We start from the raw sequence: 21,329 nt of genomic DNA on the forward strand, positions 1-21,329 counted from the left end.
GCCGGCGGCGTACTTCCATACTAGCGTCCGAATAACTCCGATAAGAGAGAGAGAGTGGCAGAGAGAGAAAGACCAAAGGGAGAGAGAACAAATTAAGCAAGAGAGAACGACAAAGGAAAATTTAAACATGGACCAGGTTATGATCAAATGGGTCTACTTTAAACAAAACAATGACAGACGGATGAATGAGTCAGTATGTAGCAGTTCAAGACACCAAACAAACATGATTCGATTTCTTTGTGCATGTTTTCAACTTTTCATGAACCACATAGAAATGTACAAGTTACTATTGCACATTCAGATTACAGCAATGCCAAATAAGATACCATTTGGGTATGTTGGGTTGTCCTGAGAAACTTGAATTGGGATAGTCATTCACTTAAGAAGAAATGGGTTGACCCACGGGATGACACGCAGGTTAAATGTGAGAGTAAATAGGTAGTCCGTGGGTAAACGAGTAGCCGGAACATGGTTAGAAGTTAGAACGCAAGTCAAATGCAGAGAAGAAATGGGTCGTTCATGTGACTCGACGGATTGATGCGCAACTCGAGCGCTTGGGCTTGATGACATTTTGTCTACGAGCGGCCATTGGGTGTTTGCCGCGTGGCATGTCGTCTAGTCTCCAGCTTACGTCGTCAGTGTTGATTCAGTGCCCAGTCAGCTGGTTCGATGAATCGCAATATGCCATGTGGCATTTCTTAGGCTGTACCATAATTCTTTTTAATTTCTAATTTTATTATTTATTCCAACTTCAAAAATTCATCTAGACTCAAAAAAGTGCTATGGACTCGTAACAACGAGTACTATTTTCTACGGCCTTAAAATTAATTTTTGGTCTCCATAAATCTGATGAAAATTCCAACTCCAACTCCTCAAAGAAAAATTCAAATTAACCACTAATAAATCACCAAAAAAAAAAATTTCAAGAAAATAACCAAAAATCGAGTAATTCAAAAATAAATGCGAAAGATCTTCACGATTGACATCGGGCACACAACTATCTAGATCAAAACTACAGCTGTTCTGTGCATTTTGTTCTCTGTCAAGAATTCTCATTTTCATTTTCAATTTCATTTCGCTGCACATAAAAATGTATATAGCCAAGTATAGAGTTGCTCATAGTAGTTTTAATCAAGGAGTGAAATTTCGGTTTCGAGAAAATTTTCGATGGAAATTTTGATTAAAATTTCGTTTTCGACAAAATTAGATAAAAAAGACGGAAATTGCTATCAAAATACGAAAATTTTGAATGAAACTTGACCATATGCTTATTTAACATATTATTTACTATATTGATAAAAAATATTGAAGAAACCAAATTATATAGTAGGTTTTATGTAATATAAGATGAATATAATGCGCGCTGGTGGTAAATACTGTTAAAAAAATGGGTCACTAATTAATAATTATATAAATAACACCTCAAATTTATTTATATTTCAATTTTAAATCATGAATTAAATAAGTATTCAATACCACATATAGTTAAATGTCATACATCTATTTTGTTTATATCAAACCGAAAATTTATTATAGTTAAATACTTAAATTTAAAATTATAGAACACAGTAACAGTGTAATACTACACTCGTTCATATGTGAATATTTAACATAAAGAGACAACAATTAACTGAATCGAGTTAGGCAAAATGGGAGTTTAATTAAAAAGTACTCTCTCTCTCTCTACATATATATATATATATATATATATATTAGACAAGACTTATAAAACAAACATTCATAATTCGACATGTGAGAAAGCAATATTTGAATGCTCAAACACTCTCTCATAGTCTGAATTCTGAATGCCTATTTTACCAATTTTATAATACTGTGTGTGTATATTTAAAAAATCCAAACATAAAATACGTGACACATTACATATATTATATATATGTGATTATGTGAATATTTGTTTTTGAAAGAGCTTCAAAATCAAACAGATGTATCATGTGATCACAAAACTGAAGGATTTCATAAAAATGAAAAGAAAAGTGAAATTGAGAGCTCTATTGATTATTCACACAAATGAAGTCTTTCTTACAGAGATGCAAAAACACTGCAACTTATATAGATCTCTCACATGCTAACCAACTAACCATTTCTAACAATACGAAAACAGAAATACTAAAACAGAAAGCTAGTTAGCTAAAAAACCACACAAGTATTGACACGTGTCTTATATAGTCAACATCATGTATATCAGTATATATATAAACGGGAAGAAAAAAAATAAATTCTTGCTACAGAAAAATGAAAATCGATCTGTTCAAGGCTTCAAGCCAGATCTAAAAATGCTCTAGCAGTAGTCTATTATTATTGAAAGTTGAAACGTTGTTGGTTGGGTACCAGTACCACCAAGTCTAAAACAGATCTTGATTTGTATAAAGAGACAACAATGCCAGCAAGCAAAGGATTATACGGAGCCATCAACGGAGCAATTGTAGATTTGAGTGTGTGGATGAAAAAGAGGAAGAGATCCGAGTGATAAGGTAAGGCTGCACAGTGAAATTTTTTATGTTCACTGCGAAATTTCGACGAAATTTCGTCACATTTCGCTAAAATTTCGATGAAATTTTACAGAAATGCATGTGAGGGGGATCGAAATTTCGCCGAAAAATTACCGAAAATTAAGGGTAATGTGATAAAATTTCAGGATCCCTGAAAAACGAAAATTTCGCCGAAATTTCGCCGAAATTTTCGAAATTTCACTCCTTGGTTTTAATTATTAGATACATATTTTCAATTTTTGAAGGAAATTAAGATGGTTTAGTTGTCATGCTTTGACCCAAAATCACATTCAATTCCCATATTTTAGATTTTGTTAATTTGATAAATGTGTTACATTAACAATCTTAGGACATTATGCACCCAACATTAAAATTATTCACAAATCAAAACTAATGACTTGTTTAAACTTACAAGTTTTACTCAACAATGACCGAAAATAATGTATGTATGCTTAAATTTGAATTTAGGTCTTCCCGTTCCTTCATCTGGCTTATCTTCTTCATGTCTCTCTCTATCTCTTCTTTTTTACCTAACTTCAAAATCTTTTATGCCCCTCTATCTTTGTTGCCTTGTAGCAACAAGAAGTACACATGAGCCTCGTATCCAGCCTCTCTTTCTCCGGTCTCGGTGCTCGAATCCGGATAGAAAATATTTGGATTGGAGAATTATCAAATTTTGAATTTTAAACAAAAATTCAAAGAAATCACAAACTTAAAATTCAAATCCTAAAAATTTATTGAGCCTCAATTTCTCTAGCAAATAAACATGAAATTGAGTATTAAAATTAGATTAAAAAGCTCATAAAACGGTCTCTCGACAAAATTTTTCTAAAAATAAACAGATAATTTATCCTCGAATTGAAAATAAGATTGCAAACGACATAAACACACAATGATTAAATTAGCAAAATTTAAACTAGGGTTTAGGGTTTAGGGTTTAGGGTTGGTGGTCCATGTAAGTTCACAATGTAAGGCAGCCTACCAAAATGATAGGTTGGCAATGTGGATGAAGGGGAAGTTTCCAAGTATTTATGATAAAGAAAAGCTAAGTAGAAGTCTCTGAGTCTGAGTCTCTCCCTAGTTTGCCCAACAAGTAATCAAAAATTCCTAATCCCGAGCTCCTGACTTCAATTAATTAGCAACTTATAATATGTATTTTGGTAGGATTAATCAGCCATTGTAGTTTGGCCAAAAAAAAAAAAAAATCAGCCATTGTAGGGCACAAAAAGCGGAAATTTTTCAAGGCGGCCTCAAACTGTTTTCATCAGGTTGCTATCGACCAAGTCTTCCTTCAGGTTGCTATTGAAGTTTGAATTAGTCAGAATGGTAGAAACGGAGATTACCATGTTTTCCAGTTGATGGATCCCATCTTTCATTGTTTTGGTACCACTGCATTATATATAGATGAATGTAGTTTAGTTAAGAAGTGGTTTTCACTTTTCAATCACCAAGGACTTGATGGAAGTGTTGTGCAGAAGCTTAACAAATATAGCAATCACTAAAATATTGGCAAAGAAAATATCCAATAAAATAATAGATATGAATCAAAATAATCAAGACAAAGATAAAGAAATTAAGAATACCAACCAACAAGAGACACCAAAATTTATAGTAAGAGTGTGCATAGTTCGAATAACCGAACCACAACACTAAAACTATACTATAAAGTATATTTCATATATAAGACTATAATTCATAGTTTGTATATACTATAAAAAGAGTCTTATATACTAGTATATTATATATACTTTATAGTCTTATATAGTATAAACTATATAACGTTATAAACTATATAGTATTATAAACTATGAATTTTATTCAAGTGCGGACGTGCGAACGTCTCACACTGAGCACTCGGTGCATGTGTGCGAATGTCCGCACCTAATCGAGGCTGTATAAACTATATAGCTTGAGTGGTGAAATTCCTCCATACATAGGGAATTTGACTGAGAATCTCTCAGTTTTGGATCTGCACTTGAATAAATTTGTTGGCTCGATCCCTCCGACATTTGCAAAGGGCAACTTCTTGAGGAATCTCGACCTGAATGGAAATCAATTGGAAGGGCCACTGCCGCAGTCATTGCTCAATTGTAAAGGGATGGAAGTTGTAGACTTTGGAAACAACAACATCAATGACACCTTCCCCCATTGGTTGGAATGTCTTCCAGCGTTGCAGGTTCTCATCTTAAGGTCTAACCAATTCCATGGGGCCATAGGGAATCCAGAAACAAGATTTCCCTTCCAACAACATATTTCGACAACCTGATGGGTATGGTGAACGTACCAGAAGATGAACTGAAATACATGGGAGTTGACTATTATCAGGACACTGTGATGGTAGTACTGAAAGGCTCCTACATTCAAATGGAAAGAATCCAAACCATCTTCACAACCATTGATTTCTCAAGCAATGGTTTCGAAGGAGAGATTTCGGAGGTGATTGGCAAGCTGAAATCACTCAAGGGGCTTAGTTTGTATCATAACAAGCTCACAGGCCCTATTCCACCCTCGCTTGCTAATCTGACTAATCTTGAATGGTTCGATATCTCCTCAAACAGGCTTGTTGGTGAGATTCCATGGCAATTAGCAAACTTGACATTCCTTGCAAAATTGAACCTTTCGAAAAACCAATTTGTTGGGTCCATACCACGTGGTAAGCAATTTGACACATTCGACAATGATTCATACATTGGAAATTTGGGATTGTGTGGATTTCCACTTTCCAAAACATGCAACAATGAGGGGGAACATCAACCTCCAGCATCATCCTTTGAGGGAGAAGATGGGAATGGACTTGATTGGAAAACAGTAATGATGGGGTATGGATGTGGAATTGTGATTGGAATTTCTATAGGATATCTTGTACTGTCCAATAGAAAAGTTGATTGGTTTGTGAAAGTGGCTGCAAGAGAACTGTGGAGCAAATGGTGGAAAGATTAAAGCAGAGGACCAGCTCAAGTATTACTGCATGAGTAGTGCATGCATGTTAGATGGTGTTTTGTGTAAATAGTTACAAGTGGTTCCAGCAAGTCTTCTTTATGCTAAATAATTTACCAAATGAATGTTACCATGGAGAGTCACTTGTGAAGTTGAGCTGGTTTGGTATTAATTATCTTCTGGTCTCCTTTTGGTTTCTGTTGCTTATGGGGTTTTTGATACTTGGCTAGATTCTGGTGGTGTCGATATTTTTTTGTTGTTGTCTATATCATATATGCTCCTTCGTTGTCTTAATTGTCTTTTGCTGTATTTTTTGGATTCTTTTTTTTTTTTGGGCCTATCTGTTTCTTCTTGGGGCCTTTGGGCTTTAACAAATATCCTTTGACAAAAAATGTGACATTTATTTGCCTTAATCAGCAAGTTTATGTATGCATCAGTGGTGTCTCTAATTGCTAGACCACCATCAACAATGGTCACTCACTTACTACCCTGTTTATGTCACCTTTAACTTACTTTCCGCAGACTATTGGATTGCCAACTCAAAGAAATTGATCTACACGGCTGCAGAGGATATCAGTTAAAAAAGAAGTATTAGCAAAGTTCCAATGAGCATCTGAACCAAATTCTGTCCTTTTAGAACATTTTCATTACAGAGTTTAACAGTGATTTTAGGCATATTATTATGTGCAGATAACTTTATGAATGATAATTACATATCATTTTGATATAATTTTAATACATATCGCATAATCCTCTTCACTTCTGTGGGTTTCATCCAACCCTGTGTATAAAATTGCAAACAACTTGAGTATAGGTGCTTCAGCCATCTCTAACCTCTTCATGGTAGCCAGTATATGAAACTGCAAACATCACCAATTTTAAGATGGCTTGGACACCACCACTGGCACTGAGTGTGGTGTGGTAGAAAATGACTTAGTCTCCTTTGCTATGCTTGGGTTTGAATCGCCACACTGCATAATATAGAATCTATCCTAGAAAGAAAGAAAAAAAAAAAAAAAAAAAAAAGGGAGGGACACTTAAAATGACATGTCAATTGCTTCATGTTCAGGAGTCTTGTATGCAAAACCAGATTCATCACTGGAACGCCTCTTGACCACACTTGCTCTTTGCACCAAGCGCACCAGTGCTTGCACAACTTCAGACATAGGAGGTCGAAATTCAGGTTCCGGCTATACAAAAAACCAAATTGGTTATTCTAAAAATGAGAAATTATAAAGTGGGTAACTAATTGCTTGCTCTTTATATAAACAACGTTCAAACGGAAATTGGTTTTAGAAGTTACCTGAACACAGAGGGCAATGATGTCAGCAAAGCGTGAAAGAGACTTGGCAGGATACATGCCATTTAGGGCAGGATCAACCATTTTTGCTAGGGCATCTATATCATGGAGTTGGGGAGTAGCCCATCTAACAAGCGATTGTTCTGGCCTCACCCTTGAACTAAACAGTAGAAGAATTCAGTGAAAATGGGAAACTATTAATCGCCATTAAGTAAAAGGAAAACAAAATCAAGAAACTAACGGGAAAAAAACACATAAACATGACAATTCAGTAATGTGGGACATGTATACCTATCTAGCGGCTTCCGACCAGTCAATAGCTCTAGCATCACCACCCCAAAGCTGTAGACATCACTTTTTACTGTGTATACTCCTGACAAGGCAAATTCAGGAGCACTATAACCAAATGAACCGACCATCTGAGTTGAAACCTGTGAAGAATGGATTGAAAGGAATCATTCATTGCAGCATACAACAATAGCACAAAGGATTGGCAATCCATAAGAACAATTTAACTCCATTAATTTACTTGTCGCTCTGTGTTTGGCGTTAGAGCAGCTAAACCACAGTCAGATAAGTGGGGATTGAGCTCTTCATCGAGTAAAATATTTGCTGACTTGAAGTTTCTATGTACTACAGAAGGTAAGCACACTTCATGCAAGTACCTGGCAGAAGAATCTTTAAATTAGAAAAGAAGTGGTTTTGGGCAATATCCTATGCACACTGTCTCTGTGTGTGTGTGTGTGTGTGTGAGAGAGAGAGAGAGAGAGACATAAATTTCACATACAGGTAATGATGTAACATACTCTAAAGCTCGAGCTGTGCCAAGTGCTACCCTAACACGGGCATTCCATGTCAGAGTCTTACTGCCATCTTCAGCAAAATGAAGTATGTCATGCAAGCTCCCATTTCCTACATACTCATAGACTAGAAGACGCTGTCCATGCTCTGCACAATATCCAACCAGTGTAACAATGTTTGGATGCCTCAAACGCGACATATTTGAAACAGCTTCAAGAAAATTATCTTCCTCTTGTAAAGATAAAGCTGCATTGTCAATTTTCTTAATGGCCATTACCTACATTATTAAAAAAACAAAAAAAGACCCAATTAGTTGATATACCACTAGTCTTCCAATTATTATAACAGGAGAAATCAGCCTCAGATAAAAGTAGGAGCTCAAGGTGCCAGATATATTTGGCCCTAATTAGTACTACCCAACATATAGGGCAAGAAGCAGATTGTGGAATTAACTCCATCTAACACTAAGAAAGAAAAAGTCCAAAAATAAGACCGGTAACAAATTAAGTTTGATTCTAACTTAACTTTACGCTGAGCATTTACATCTCATTTTCCAAATCAGAGAAAGGTCATCATAATTTTGAACAATGCATCTGTTAAGATTAGTCACACACCACACAGCAAGGCAGAAAGCTAATAAGTACAAGATGACATACATCAATGTGTGTGTAAGAGAGAGAATTGGATGCGGTACCCCTGCAATTCAGTTCCCACCAGAGTAGCTAAAAAATAACTGCAACCCCCATCACCCCTCTTACAATGGAAATATTTGTTACATTATCTAATCTAACCATCACTAATTGTAAACATATGCATAAATCAGTCTTTTAAGGAAAAAAAAAAAAACAACAACAACAACAATGTCAACAAAGTTACCTTTCCATTAGGGAAATCTGCTCTGTAAACACGACCAAGGGAACCTTCACCAATGAGAAATTCTTGACTAAAGCTATTTGTTGCCGTTTGGAGAGAGGCAACAGTATAAGTAGTAGCAGTGATAGGTGATTTTATTCTTTTTATTGATCCATTTTTTCCATGTAACCTATCAACCGTCAATATTTCTGTGGGTGGGGGCTTGAGATCAGTTACAGCAGCCACACTTTTTACCCTCTGCTCTTGCATCTCGGTAGTTACTGCAAAATAGAACGCCATGCAGCATGGAAATGTTAAGGATGCTCAGAGAAGAGCATGCAGCTCCAAAGTGTTAACAAGAAAATTTAAAGCATTTTGGCATGAAAGAGAAAATCTACATTATGTAAATAAAAAAAATTAAAATGAGTGCTACAACCTATTAAACTGCAAATATTTATAAGATTTAGCTCTAACTTTTCTGCATGTACTGAAAAAAAAATGCTAGTCATTGTCAGAAACCACTTAAAATTTTTGTCTTGCACTCAAAATAAATCTAATTTCAAAGAAACCACATGCATACTTATCTAATTTCCTGTATATTAAAAAACCAAACTGAAAAAGACTAAAGAAAAATTACAAAAGGAAAAAGAGGGAAGAATTCTACCATTATTTGTGCCAGCAGGGAGACTTCCCCTAGAAGCTCTTGCAACATCGTCCTCCCTTTTATTTTTGCGAATGCAAAACGCAAAAGCAAATAAAATAATGAGAGCAACAAAAACAGAACCCATTATTATCCCGACCAAAGCCCCAACTGTCAACCCTTTTTTTGAATCAGATGATTTGCGATCAGAATCCTGCGGACGTGTGCCAGGTCCAGAATGATTGTGATTGTTATTAGATCTTCCTGGGGGAGGTGGGATATACGGTGGTGGCGGAGGAGCAGGACCATTGTCAAAAGAATTTCCATCATATCTATTTCAACTTTAAGAGCTAAATTACACATACTGAAAAGATGAGCACTAAATACAGATTTGCATTAAATAAAGAAGGCGCTTACATAAAAGTATGAATTGAACTAAGCTCTCGCGGTATCCATCCATTGAAATGGTTGTTGGCAACATTCCTGTTAAAAATAATGTGCATAACAAGAACATAAGGGTAGGTAGTAGAATCCCAAGTGCCAAAATTAAGGGGAGGAAACACCCTTACAAAGTAGTCAAAGGCAAACCCGTAAGAGCATTGAGAGAACCAGTCAATTGATTGTTCTGCACATAGCTGCCACAAATTGAGATGTCATTACAAGTGAATGCAGTTAGAATAAAGACTCACAACCAAAAGACTTCAAAAGAAATCAGCACTTCAAAAAACTCACAGGGAAGAAAGATTGGACAATGAACTGAAGGAAGTAGGAATATCACCAGAGAAGTTGTTAAGAGATAGATCCCTGCATGGAAAAGCATGGAGGCCCAATATATGAAAAGATAAAAAAGAAAAAGGAAAAAATATAAACAATGCAGCCAAAACACTCATTACATCAAACTAGCAGAATACTTAATGACAAAGAACTGCCAGAGTCAGAAATCTTACAAGGTTGCAAGGCCAACAAGATTAGCAAAAATGTCTACGATTGACTGGGATAGTGAGTTATGGCTAACATTCCTAAAACCATGGATTTTAAAAATACATCAGAACAGCCTCAAGTTGTTACTGATTTGCATATAGAACTTAATAAAAAATCATAAAGTTGAATACAGGCAACTCACAAATAATTGAGAGAAACCATGTTGGAAATGGAATAAGGAAAATTCCCACTAAAGTTGTTCCTTGCAAGATTTCTGCACATACACACACAACAAAGGAAACAAGAAAACATTTTGAGTATCATAGTTAGCAATGTAAACAACTGCTAGAAACAAAAGAATGAACAAATTGATGGTTGAACATTACAGGCTCGTAAGATTTGGAGGTAGTTGATACGGGATTGTATCGTGAAAATTGTTGTCACTCAAATCACTGATGAACACAAAGAACTTCAAATTAATACCTCAACAAATCAATGAAAATGATAGAATTTGACATACCCAATATAAAACTACCAAACAATCAAAAGAAGAACGGGGCAATAATATCTCACAATTTTCTCAATGATAACAGGTTGGAAAGCAAGTATCCCATAGTTCCAGTGAGTCCTAACCCGGCAACCTCTCTGTTACATCAACAATAAGACAATTTAACAATGTCAATGAACCAATTGAATTGTTGAATATAATTCAAAGCTGCATTTACAAAATATAGAATCATACATTGCAACAACAGCTGAGCCCTCGCAAGTTACCCCTTTCCAAGACTCCCCACATGGATCACCGCCACTGCTTTTCCAACCAGTTAGCTGAGAGGGATTGTTTACTGATGTGTACAAAACCTGAAGAGCTTGGACTGCAATACAAAGAACAACACCTTCAAAAGAGTAAACCAATTTCTTGCAAAAAGCTTTGCTACATATACCCTGAATTTATTTCCTAAAAAATCAGCAAAAGAAATTCAAGATTTTAAAAATGGAAAAAAGAAAAAAGAGAAAATCAAACTTTGATGCCTAAGTGAAGACCAGACACCTGAACTGAACTTAAGACACGTTATGGTAAATTTCTCATTTTTCCAAGAACCCAATCCACATTAAACGGATGGGGAAGACCTATATTATTTTTCTCAGCAACCAAACAGGGCCTAAAGTTTTCATTTTTGAGAAAGAAAATACATAAATAATCAATAAATCAAAAACCCCCAAAGTCAAAGTCCATTTTCCTATCCAAGAATCCACATTTTGGCAAGCAATACATCACCAAATCCACAAACCACAAGCTTCCCGGAGTTAAAGCTCAAATCTTTTTAGCAAGAAAAGCAACCACGGTAAAAAAAAAAATGATAAAAATGATAAAAATTACCATCAGAAGCATCAGTGGTGCCACTAACGAGAGGCAGAGCAGCAAAGATCGCAGCGATTAACACGAACTCAATGAGCAGGTGAGTTACAGAGAGCGAGTGAGCAAAGCAGTGATCACCCATTGTAGTGTTTGCAGAGAGAGAGAGAGAGAGAAAGAGAGTTCAGGTGAGGCGGGGCACATGCAAGAGCACCATGGACGCGCAGGCCAATAAGAGTAGGAAGTGCTGGAGGAGATGGGTAGCAGTAGCAAGAGGCATTGCTGCCATTAAAGAAAGGGACAGAGACTTCAGAGTGTGCGATGGAGATTCGAAGCTTCAGTAATTAAGAGAGAGAAAATACAAATAAAAGTGTGTGTGTGGGTGTCGAGTGTCGACTGTGTGTGAGTACGTTGTGTCGGCGAAAAAAGGAAAGGAATTAAAAAATGGGAAATGGAGAAAATGAAATGGAAACAGAGGGGGGTTGGTTTGGACTTTGGAGTAGGCAAGCAACGTATGACTCTTTTTTCAGGTATTAGTCATTTTCTGATCCTCTGCTTTTCGCATATCTTTTTCTGTTGTCCACTTTGCTTGGCTCTTGCCACGTGTTGATTATAGTTCGGTGTTGAACTCAGATGCTGATGTTGATAGTTATTTTATTTTTATTAATTAACTGGCCTGGATAAATTCAATATTTCTCTAATAAAGAGAGACTATATTATGTATTAACTATTAAGTAGAATCAAAATTGCTATTGGCATAAATGAGTTAAAAATAAGTGGATGATTGGGCTTTTGGTATAGATGTGTTTTTAAAAAGAAGAATATGTATTTAAACCTTAAAAACAATGATTTTTTTTTTTTGGCCACTAAATAACAACGATGAGTACCTTTAACAATTGAAACAAAAACTGCATTACCAATTTGCAAAACTCATTTTTTGACTCATTACTTAAGCATTTGTTTCACCTAATCTCTCACCAGTAAGGATTTGACAGCTATGTAAGTTTGTTAATTTTAATAAAAACATATAAACGAGGGAGGATAAAGGCCGATTGATCCAACAAGTTTTGCGCATCCTTCACTTGACAAGTAATGATATTTTACCTTATGATGGTAGATTAATAGAGTTACTTAAAATAATATCGTTCTCTTAAGAGACAAATCACTTTAATCGAACAATTATTAAACTTAATGATTGAATTTAATACAATCCTTCAATTAAGTTATTAATTTTAGAATTTACAAATTCAATTTACGATTATTACACATAATTTTTCGTAATTGTTGATTATTATTAAACAATACCCCGTTTTTTAACTATCTCATAATGGAAAAAGTAAAACAACAAGTTTGTAAGTTTATTAAAGAGAGCTACTATTTGCATTTTTTTTTTCTTAAACACACCCCTATTAAAAAAATTAAACAAAAAAAAAGACCAAACAGCCCCTCCCCTCTTTCTCTCTTTGTTTTCTCTCATTCACACCCCCTTCCCCTGTTTTTTTTTTCTTCTTCTTCCCCCTACTTGAGCCACCACTGACCACCTTCTTCATTCTCTCTCCCCACATGCACCACCAAAACAGCCACCACCACCACCTTCTTCTTTCATCTCTCTCTCTCTCTCTCTCTCTCTCTCTCTCTCTCTCTCTCTCCCAAGCAGACAGGTTTGTTTGGCGGTTACCTGCCAAACAAAATCGACATGAGAGAAAGAGAGAAAGAAAGGAAAAAAGAAGTGGTGGTGGTGGTGGCTGTTTTGGCTTGGGTAGGGGGAAGAAAAAGGTGATGGTGGTGGTGGCTGTGCGCCATTCAGAGAAGAGGAGGGAGAGGGAAGTGCGGGGTGGTGGTGCGTGTGTGTTGACATAGAAATGGAGAGCTTGTGAGAGATGACGGGGGTGTGTGTGCTGATGTGTGTTGATAGAGAAGGATGAAGTGTGTAATGAAATGAGGGTATTTTGGTAATGAGTTGAGTGTGTGTTAAGAGGTTTTGAATTTAAGGTGAGTGTGTGGAGTGTGTAGGAGAAAAAAAGAAAAAAATAGTGTGTAAAAAAAAAAAAAAAGTGCAAATAACAACCCTCTATTGAAAAAGACCGGCGCTAAATTGACTAGTTTGCCCTAAAGTTTGGATTGCTATTACGTAGATGCCATGATGTTCTACTTTTTTAGGCTCTAGGTTGAGACCTGAGGGAGGACGACTCGTAAGGCCACTCTGGCAGATGGATAGGACCCGCACCAACTACCAAGAGGATCATCCTAAAATGACAAAAATGTCCTCTTGTGAAACGGTAAGGAATAGAGAAGTAAGAACCCTTCTTTCATATTTTTGGCTATAATGGGAACGCAGTAATGAAGAGTCATTTTCATCCCCTCCTAGCTGGTGTGATTTGGGTTCCATTTGAGTACATCCCATGACCAATTTAGACTATACTCATTAATCAATTCAAATGAAAAAAAAAAAGAAAAAGTGATCAATTCAATTTACAATCACAAATCAAATCCCAAATCACTTATTACTACTTTTGTTTTTTTTTTTGGCTTGCACCTGAGGGCGTGTACTAATTACAATGATATTTGATTTAGGCATGCATCTTCTTTTAGTGTACAAAGAATTCATATTCAAACTTTTTGGAGGAATAATGATGTATATCAGTATATGAAAGTAGTCCGGCCCATGTGAGAAATAACACATTCATCTAATTTTTGAATGTATAGTTTTTACTTATGCTTCATATTAAAATTTTCATATAAATTGATTCGTGAAAGGATCCTCAAATAATGATATATATACCATTTATATAGATTGTACATATTATTTTTCATCAAACATCAAAAATTGGATTCGAACTCCAAATCTCAGATATAAAGATAAATACTTTTAATTACAAAAATTGCAAGTCATCACTAGGTATCTATCATCTAACTGAAAGAAAAAAGGGGTTTGTGGAAGAAGTTCCAAAAAGTCATGATCATAATTAATCTTTGGGATTAATGTCATTTTGCTCCCCAGACTATTACACATGTATCAGTTTGCTCCCCAGACTTCTAATTTGGAAAATTAAGGACCCTGATTTTTTCAATTTTGCCAATTAAGGTTATTCCGTCAATTTATACATTTTTCATCTAAAATGTCGAGATGATCAAGTAAAATTTAGTAAGAAATAAAAGAGGAAAAATGATGCATGAGGAAAAAATAATAAGATCTAATTGGAAGGGACCATTTTGCCCTCAAAGATTTGGATAAAAAATGTGTAAATTGACAAAAGAACCTCAATTGGCAAAATTGAAAAAGTCAGAGTCCTTAATTTTCCAAATTAGAAGTCTGGGGAGCAAACTGATACAAGTGTAATAGTCGGGGGAGCAAAATGGTATTAATCCCTTAATCTTTTATATTTGTTTAGAAAATTGGTCTGAGACTCTGAGGAACATTATTTAATAGGCATCCTCATAAGTCATAAGTAACTTTGGGTAGACTGAAGAAGGTTACGTCACGTCAATATTAATTGGAATGAGAAAGTAAACTTATAATTAAAATTGAAAAGTGATATCGGATATGTACAGTGTGTTCTAAGCCTTAGATAACCAACTTGTGACTTGTGAGACGACCAACTTCTAAATTTTATTCGTTTCCAATTAATCCATGAATGCGAAGGCAATGAACTGCCCGTGATCGAATGCGATCTGCCTTAGATTCCTTCACCAAATATAAAATAAAAGACAATTGATCAGTACTCGTAAAAGCATGCATTTATCTCTGTTTGTTCACAAGCTAGCTAGCTACCTTATAATTATTTAGGTTTTATTATACTTTATTCATTTAAATTTTGAATTCAATTTTACTTGATCACTTAAAAAAAATGTGTCAATTTATCTCATAAATTAAAAATTTATTACAATGTATCTCCTTGGGCTCATTTTATCTAAATTTCTATTGAAAATAAGTAAGGGTGTTTTGATTTTTTCAAATCAATTTTTTATTATATCAAAACAAGTAAAGTGTAAAAAAAAAAAATTCTAACAATAGAAATTTAAAAAAGACCAAAACATTCTTATTTTTAATAAAAATCTAAACAAAATGAGCTACAGGTTATACATTATAACAAATTTTTAATTTATGTAGTAAATTGACATACATTATAACAAATTTTTAATTTATGTAGTAAATTGATACAATTATTTTTTTCATTGCATAAAAAAACCAATTACTTATTATAGTATTTTTCATTGTTTGACACGAGAGAGAGAGAGAGAGAGAGAGAGAGAGAGAGAGAGAGAGAGAGAGGGGGGGGGGGGAGGGGAGCAGGTTTCCTTATTTACTGCCTAAAATTTATGCAGCATTTATTAATTGTGTTCATGGTAGGTAAGCGGAATAAACTTCAAATTCAGCTGATGAACAGAAATCATGGCAAAAAAAAAAATGATGAACAGAAAGATCGATATTATTGATCTAAACTTGATATTTTATGATTAAATCACTTTCCATTCATATTATATATGTTAACTAGAATATTATTTCACTATAATTCGTTGGACCAAATACTCAATCTATAAAAATTACTTACTACAGTCTACGTACAGTCATATAACTAATTCAATCCAATGTGCACTGCAACGTTAAACACGTTGCATGTCCCCCACTAATAAATAATTATCTTCTTCTTTGTCACAGAAATACTAATAAAAACGATCGGATTACAATACTGGGATTGGCCAAGAAAGCCGCTGATTTAGCATTGTCCAAGAAAAGTACTTGTGAGAAATTCTCACAGTAAATTGAGATTACTTGATTCGATCGATCGAGTGTGATAAAAATAGTAGCAACCCTACAAGGAGGGAACAAAGAAGAGCAATGATATTCAATTTTAAACTATAAACTGAAGCAAGCAAAGAATCCTACCATGCTGTCATGTATCCACTTTGTCTGTCATTTTCTTCAAATACAAGTAAGATATGCATCGAACAATAGTCCACATGACCCCCCACAATTAGTTTTCCAAGTTATACAAGAGCTGGCCATATAGTCGCTCAATTTGATTACAATGTGATTACTATTCACTACATTTTAATTTGTCCCGTCTCTAAATTTTAACCATTATGAAGCGTCTATTTTTAATCCTCCAATTATAGTAAATATGTCAATTGAGAACAACTAATAGACATTTAAAAAGTTGACATAAATGGACATGTGCCCCCTATCACATAGACGGATAGACCCCTTTTTTTAAGGTCATTTAGGTCCTATTTCTCAGGTGTTAGGATTTAAAGACCAAAATGACTTTTAAAAAAGTGGTCATGGACCAATCAGGCCCAACTAATAGACCAAAATGACTTTTAAACATGTAAGCCTATTGTTGAGGCCCAATCAGGCCCATTTATCTTGGGCCTCTAACTTTAGGTCTGCCCGTTTCCAAGGACATGAAATATCCCAGAAAAGCCACCTGGTGGGGGGCGCGGAAAAATGAAGCGTCGTCATCAACAACAGACAGCCGAGAAAGTGAGCGCTCAACTCAACTTTCGCTTCTGGCAGTTGTATAAATATGAACAAAAAAGGTCTGGCAATTTTGATGCGAACCAGAATGAGGCCCAACAACGATCCAACGACAAGAGACCTCGCTCGCTCTCCTCTCGCCGTAAGTATTCGATTCCCCTCAAAATTCATTTTCGTAAGGCCGCGTTTGGATTACATAGCAACATTCGCGGATTCTTAATTTCTTACAGAAGATTTTTGCAGCAGAATGTGGTTAACCAAACGCTGCCCAACTCCGATGGAAGCCAATCAAGTGCACGACCAGTGCAACGCGACGGTGGCGAAAAGCTCAGTGCCTCAAGCAACAACTCCGAGAGGTGCAAAGCTTATTCAATTGCTGCATGAGCATGAATTTCCATATTTTTTAATATAATTGAATTTTTTTTATTTAGGGATTTTAAGCTTGTACGGGAGTCCATGCACTCGGCAATTTCAATGGGCAAAACCGAAATATTAGATTCTGTACTGAATGATTTCTCAGAGGTAGTTGTTTTATACTTTGTATAGTTTTTAACTTGTGCTTAATTTATTTGGATGCTAAATATTCATTATTTTACTTCTCATAATGTAGGGATATTTTAGCCTTGATTATGAGAATCGTCGAAAATTGCTTGTCCTGCTTGCCAAAGAGTATGATCTTAATAGGTCCCAAGTTCGCGATTTGATACAGCAATATTTGGGACTTGGGCTTCCTTGCAGTAAGTAGCTTTGGTGTTGTTTTTTGCAGTTTTTCTTTACATTTTGCACTTGGTCTTTTGTTGGATTGAGTTGGTTTGGAAATATCTATCTTTAGGTGACAATGCTCCCTCAACTGGCTCTGAAGAGGAGGCCTCTCTTTCTGTTTTCTACCGTATTGAGCGAAATCTGAGACATGCTCTCAAGCCGGTGTATGAAGTGCTATTTGAGCGCCTCAACACACATCCTGGCGGGTTGAAGTTCTTGTCCATTCTTCGAGCTGATATTCTATCCATGCTCGGGTAAGGTTATGTTTATTGCCCGCATGATTTCTTCTTCCGATTTATATGTATTTTATCTTCTATATTTATGTTGTTAATTGAACCAACATATTATAATTGTACCTAAAACTATTACCATACTAAGGAATGAAGTCATACCGAAGGAGATTAAGATTTATGAATTGATATTTTTGCATATTTCCAGAGAGGAAAATATTGGGTCATTGCGAGCATTGGATTCCTATTTAAAGGAGAAGCTTAGTACATGGCTTAGTCCTGCTGCCTTAGAGCTTCACCAAATCACATGGGATGATCCTGCCTCTTTACTCGAAAAAATTGTGGCTTATGAGGTACTTTATCTTCCTTGTCTTGTATTGCATTTAGATATATATGTTGTAGGTGGCCTTGATGCCGTCCTGTTTTATTGTATAGGCCGTGCACCCAATCAGCAATCTTATAGATCTTAAGAGAAGGCTGGGAGTCGGTCGTCGCTGTTTCGGGTATTTACATCCAGCAATACCTGGTTAGCCCATTTGTATCTCTGTTTTTTAATATAATGGTAGTCTATGTATTGTTCTTTTAGCTCTTCATGTTTTGATATTGTTCTATTTCATGTTGATTTCATCTCCGTCTCTTTGGTAATTTGCGATGTTACCTAAGAGCAATATTAAAGCACTAGTAAGATGTACATCAATCATGTGTCACTACCTTAATTATTGAGTTTGGTTCTCAATTAAATGTGCGTATACAATATTATAACAGATGCTTATAATTTTTTTTTTTTTGGTTCTGATGATCTATTAGTAGATGTGCAATTGCAATGCAAAGTTATTGTTCTCATTCTCAATGCAACATTTGAGCGGTGCCAATCTATGGTTGCCGCAGAATGTCTAACGAACTGTAAATTTGTTAATTAAATTGGTATTCAAGTAGATAGAGTGCATGTTTCTAGACATTTCATTTGGGAGAATTAGTGGCTTCCAGTTATGAGTATCATATGTGGGATTCATACATTTGATTTTAGGTTGTTTTTTGTGTAAACTTTGATACATATGGGTAACTTGGAATTCTAGTCCCATGTCCCTTAGTTGTTGCCTGTTGGCAGTAGATTAATTTTGGATTATGTAATCATTTGTTGTTATGGGTGAGAATACATACTAGATATATTAATATTATTATGTTATAACTATGCTTATTTATTTTCTTTTTTTAGGTGAACCTCTTATTTTCATTGAAGTTGCACTCATGAAGGATGTGGCTGAAACAGTACAGGTCAATTTTCTTTCATCAACTTCTTCTCTTGTTCCGTTCCTTTTCTATTTCCTGGTGATGTAATCAATATTTGTATGACAGGAAGTTTTGTGGGATGACCCTCCTATTCCTGAACGTGAGGCAACATGTGCATTGTTTTACTCCATATCATCAACTCAGGTGTGCATATTGTTAAATTAATATTTATTTCTGAATGAAATCTAGAATAATAAAAAGGGTAAGAAACAATGGAAACATATCATGGGCACTTTTCTCATGGTATTCCCACAAGCTTTCTAGGACTACATTCTGTACAGAGGCCTTCTTCACTCTCTTTTTTTTTGTTCAAAAAAGAAAATTTAAAGCACCATCAATACTTTTTTTCCCCTCCTTGAGAGGGTATATCAAACTTATCTTCAAATTTTGCTACCACGGCCTGATCTGAATACTTATAAAATTTCACAGCCTGGCTTATCAGGGATCAACCTGGGAAAGTTTCTAATTAAACGTGTGATAACACTGGTGAAAAGAGACATGCCACATATTTCTGTAAGTGCTTCTGTCCCTTTTACAAATTTGAAGAGCCAGACTGTAAAAGGAGTCTTCCATACTTCTCTGTCTAAGTCTTGCCCATGTTTTGACTCTCTGACACATGGCCTTTTCTTTTATTAATTTTTTTAAATCAGACATTTGCGACTCTCAGCCCCATCCCAGGGTACATGCAGTGGCTCCTATCTAAGCTGGCATCCCAATCAAAACTTGCTGAGGGTGAAGACAAGCCACATTTGTCAGCTGATAACTCTGGTTCCATGTTTCAGGAGAACATACTTGAACCAGAGGAGGAAAGAGCACTTATGGATGCTTCTGTGTAAGCGTCATTTTGTTATTGACACAATATATTAGCATCTATCATGCTTAACAACATTTTAAACTTGCAGGGAATTCACTAATGGGAAAAACAGCATGGAAGTGTTATTCAACTTGCTGACTTCAGCAAACCATGAGTGGACAAATTCTGATAAATTGCTTTCAGTATTAAAACCTCCACTAATGCGGCTGTGCGCCAGGTATACTATTATTCTGGTAAAACTAGTGTTTCTGAACTAGTAAAATTGGAGATGACAGGTCTGTTGTAGTATGAAACAGCTAAGAGAGAGTATTGTGTAATTAGTGATGACATCATAGGCATTACTTTTAGAGTCTTGCGCAATACTGTATTCTATGTTCTGTGTGAAAACATCATTAACAGATTTTTGGTTCTTTGACTATAGGTACCTTCTGCAAGAGAAAAAGAGAGGAAAAGCTCTGGATTCTGTTGCAAATTTTCACTTACAGAATGGAGCAGTATGTCATTTCACTCTATTTTGCAGAACAGTAAATTTAATTTTCCATATATGGGACTTTATTTATGTTGTATGATATGATGTATCGGGTGAAACGATTTAACTTTAGGAGACTAAAAGAATGTATATTTTATAAGTGTTGGTTTGATATAGTAATGTCCAGTTTTCTTACTGTGGAGCAGATGGTTGAAAGAATTAATTGGATGGGAGATCGATCTGCGAAAGGCCTTCATCAAAGTGGAGGTATCATGGTGAACTATGTTTACAGGTAACTACAACCAACCTTTTCCTTTTTGCTCGCTACTTCACTAATGAGGAATGTCTGATGCTCCCACATCTCTTATAAATTGGATGAGGCTCATCATATGACTGCTTCCTCCATGGAAAACCTGTTGCTTTATTAAATGTCAAACTTTTCTTGGAATACCTGGTCATCTTGTTTTGTCACCATTCATTTGAATTGGTACCAGATGAATAATTTTGTAGTGTAAAATTTTGATTTTTTATTTCACTACAATTTCTCAATATCAAATATTGACAATTGAATGGTATTATTGGACAATGATTGCAGACTGGATAATATTGAAGACTATGCTCAGTCATATTTCAGCACAGGGCATATTCATGTTTCTAATGATCTTTACCATTATGTTGAGGTAATTAGTTGTGTACAGAAGTGATACCTTAATGTTTTATTTACCATTGAACATACCTCATACATTTATATACAAAAAATTACACTTGCCCTCCAAACTCATGTGTATTCCTGGATGTCTTTTTGCTTGCAGCCACTGAAGGAACCTCAAGTGACAACAGAATAGCCGTGTTGCGATGCAATGTATGCGTCCACACTGGTAGTTTGGTTGTTTTAAATAATGGAAAGCAGTCTATTATAATTTTGTGTACAACATTCATCATAATATAATGGCAAAGTTTCTCGCTC

The 21,329-nt window shown here is 35.4% G+C and overlaps 2 protein-coding genes and 1 pseudogene across 4 annotated transcripts; 2 read left to right on the plus strand and 1 right to left on the minus strand.

The window, feature by feature from the left end:
• Positions 1-274: 274 nt before the first annotated feature.
• On the plus strand, positions 275-5,450 carry LOC147298506 (receptor-like protein 33; annotated as a pseudogene).
• Positions 5,451-6,059: 609 nt separating this feature from the next.
• SRF8 (STRUBBELIG-receptor family 8) lies at positions 6,060-11,758 on the minus strand. Of its 2 annotated transcripts, XM_086237709.1 has the most exons (16): positions 11,343-11,758; positions 10,704-10,836; positions 10,535-10,606; positions 10,348-10,413; positions 10,164-10,235; positions 9,988-10,059; positions 9,773-9,844; positions 9,610-9,675; positions 9,458-9,523; positions 9,065-9,372; positions 8,425-8,681; positions 7,554-7,825; positions 7,277-7,412; positions 7,039-7,178; positions 6,751-6,907; positions 6,060-6,637 (listed from the first exon to the last, which is right to left on the minus strand). In XM_086237709.1, the coding sequence occupies exons 1-16, from the start codon at positions 11,461-11,463 to the stop codon at positions 6,485-6,487; spliced, it is 2,163 nt and encodes a 720-aa protein (XP_086093835.1). In that variant the 5' UTR covers positions 11,464-11,758; the 3' UTR covers positions 6,060-6,484. The 2 variants fall into 2 exon arrangements, with proteins under 2 accessions (XP_086093835.1, XP_086093844.1); XM_086237718.1 differs by lacking the exon at positions 9,988-10,059.
• Positions 11,759-16,788: 5,030 nt separating this feature from the next.
• On the plus strand, positions 16,789-21,329 carry LOC147298508 (malonyl-CoA decarboxylase family protein). Of its 2 annotated transcripts, none has more exons than XM_086237731.1 (16): positions 16,789-16,939; positions 17,044-17,153; positions 17,229-17,319; positions 17,408-17,534; positions 17,630-17,813; positions 17,998-18,142; positions 18,225-18,315; positions 19,006-19,064; positions 19,146-19,223; positions 19,509-19,592; positions 19,730-19,911; positions 19,982-20,110; positions 20,315-20,387; positions 20,569-20,654; positions 20,958-21,042; positions 21,175-21,329. In XM_086237731.1, the coding sequence occupies exons 1-16, from the start codon at positions 16,847-16,849 to the stop codon at positions 21,205-21,207; spliced, it is 1,650 nt and encodes a 549-aa protein (XP_086093857.1). In that variant the 5' UTR covers positions 16,789-16,846; the 3' UTR covers positions 21,208-21,329. The 2 variants fall into 2 exon arrangements, with proteins under 2 accessions (XP_086093857.1, XP_086093853.1); XM_086237727.1 differs by having other exon boundaries at positions 16,791-16,939; positions 17,041-17,153.

The sequence above is a fragment of the Dryas octopetala genome, chromosome 1, assembly GCF_963921425.1.
Source record: "Dryas octopetala chromosome 1, drDryOcto1.1, whole genome shotgun sequence".
In the NCBI taxonomy this organism is placed as follows: domain Eukaryota; kingdom Viridiplantae; phylum Streptophyta; class Magnoliopsida; order Rosales; family Rosaceae; genus Dryas; species Dryas octopetala.

Excerpts from the sequence above, each read along its gene's own strand:
- LOC147298508 (XM_086237727.1), top strand. The coding sequence starts at position 16,847 with ATGAACAAAAAAGGTCTGGCAATTTTGATGCGAACCAGAATGAGGCCC. Across the intron at positions 17,154-17,228 it reads TCAAGCAACAACTCCGAGAG|GGATTTTAAGCTTGTACGGG; the intron begins GTGCAAAGCTTA and ends TTTTTTATTTAG. Across the intron at positions 19,065-19,145 it reads ATGTGGCTGAAACAGTACAG|GAAGTTTTGTGGGATGACCC; the intron begins GTCAATTTTCTT and ends TTTGTATGACAG.
- SRF8 (XM_086237709.1), bottom strand. The coding sequence starts at position 11,463 with ATGGGTGATCACTGCTTTGCTCACTCGCTCTCTGTAACTCACCTGCTC. Across the intron at positions 9,845-9,987 it reads CTTGTTGGCCTTGCAACCTT|GGATCTATCTCTTAACAACT; the intron begins GTAAGATTTCTG and ends TTTTCCATGCAG. Across the intron at positions 9,373-9,457 it reads AGTTCAATTCATACTTTTAT|ATATGATGGAAATTCTTTTG; the intron begins GTAAGCGCCTTC and ends AAGTTGAAATAG.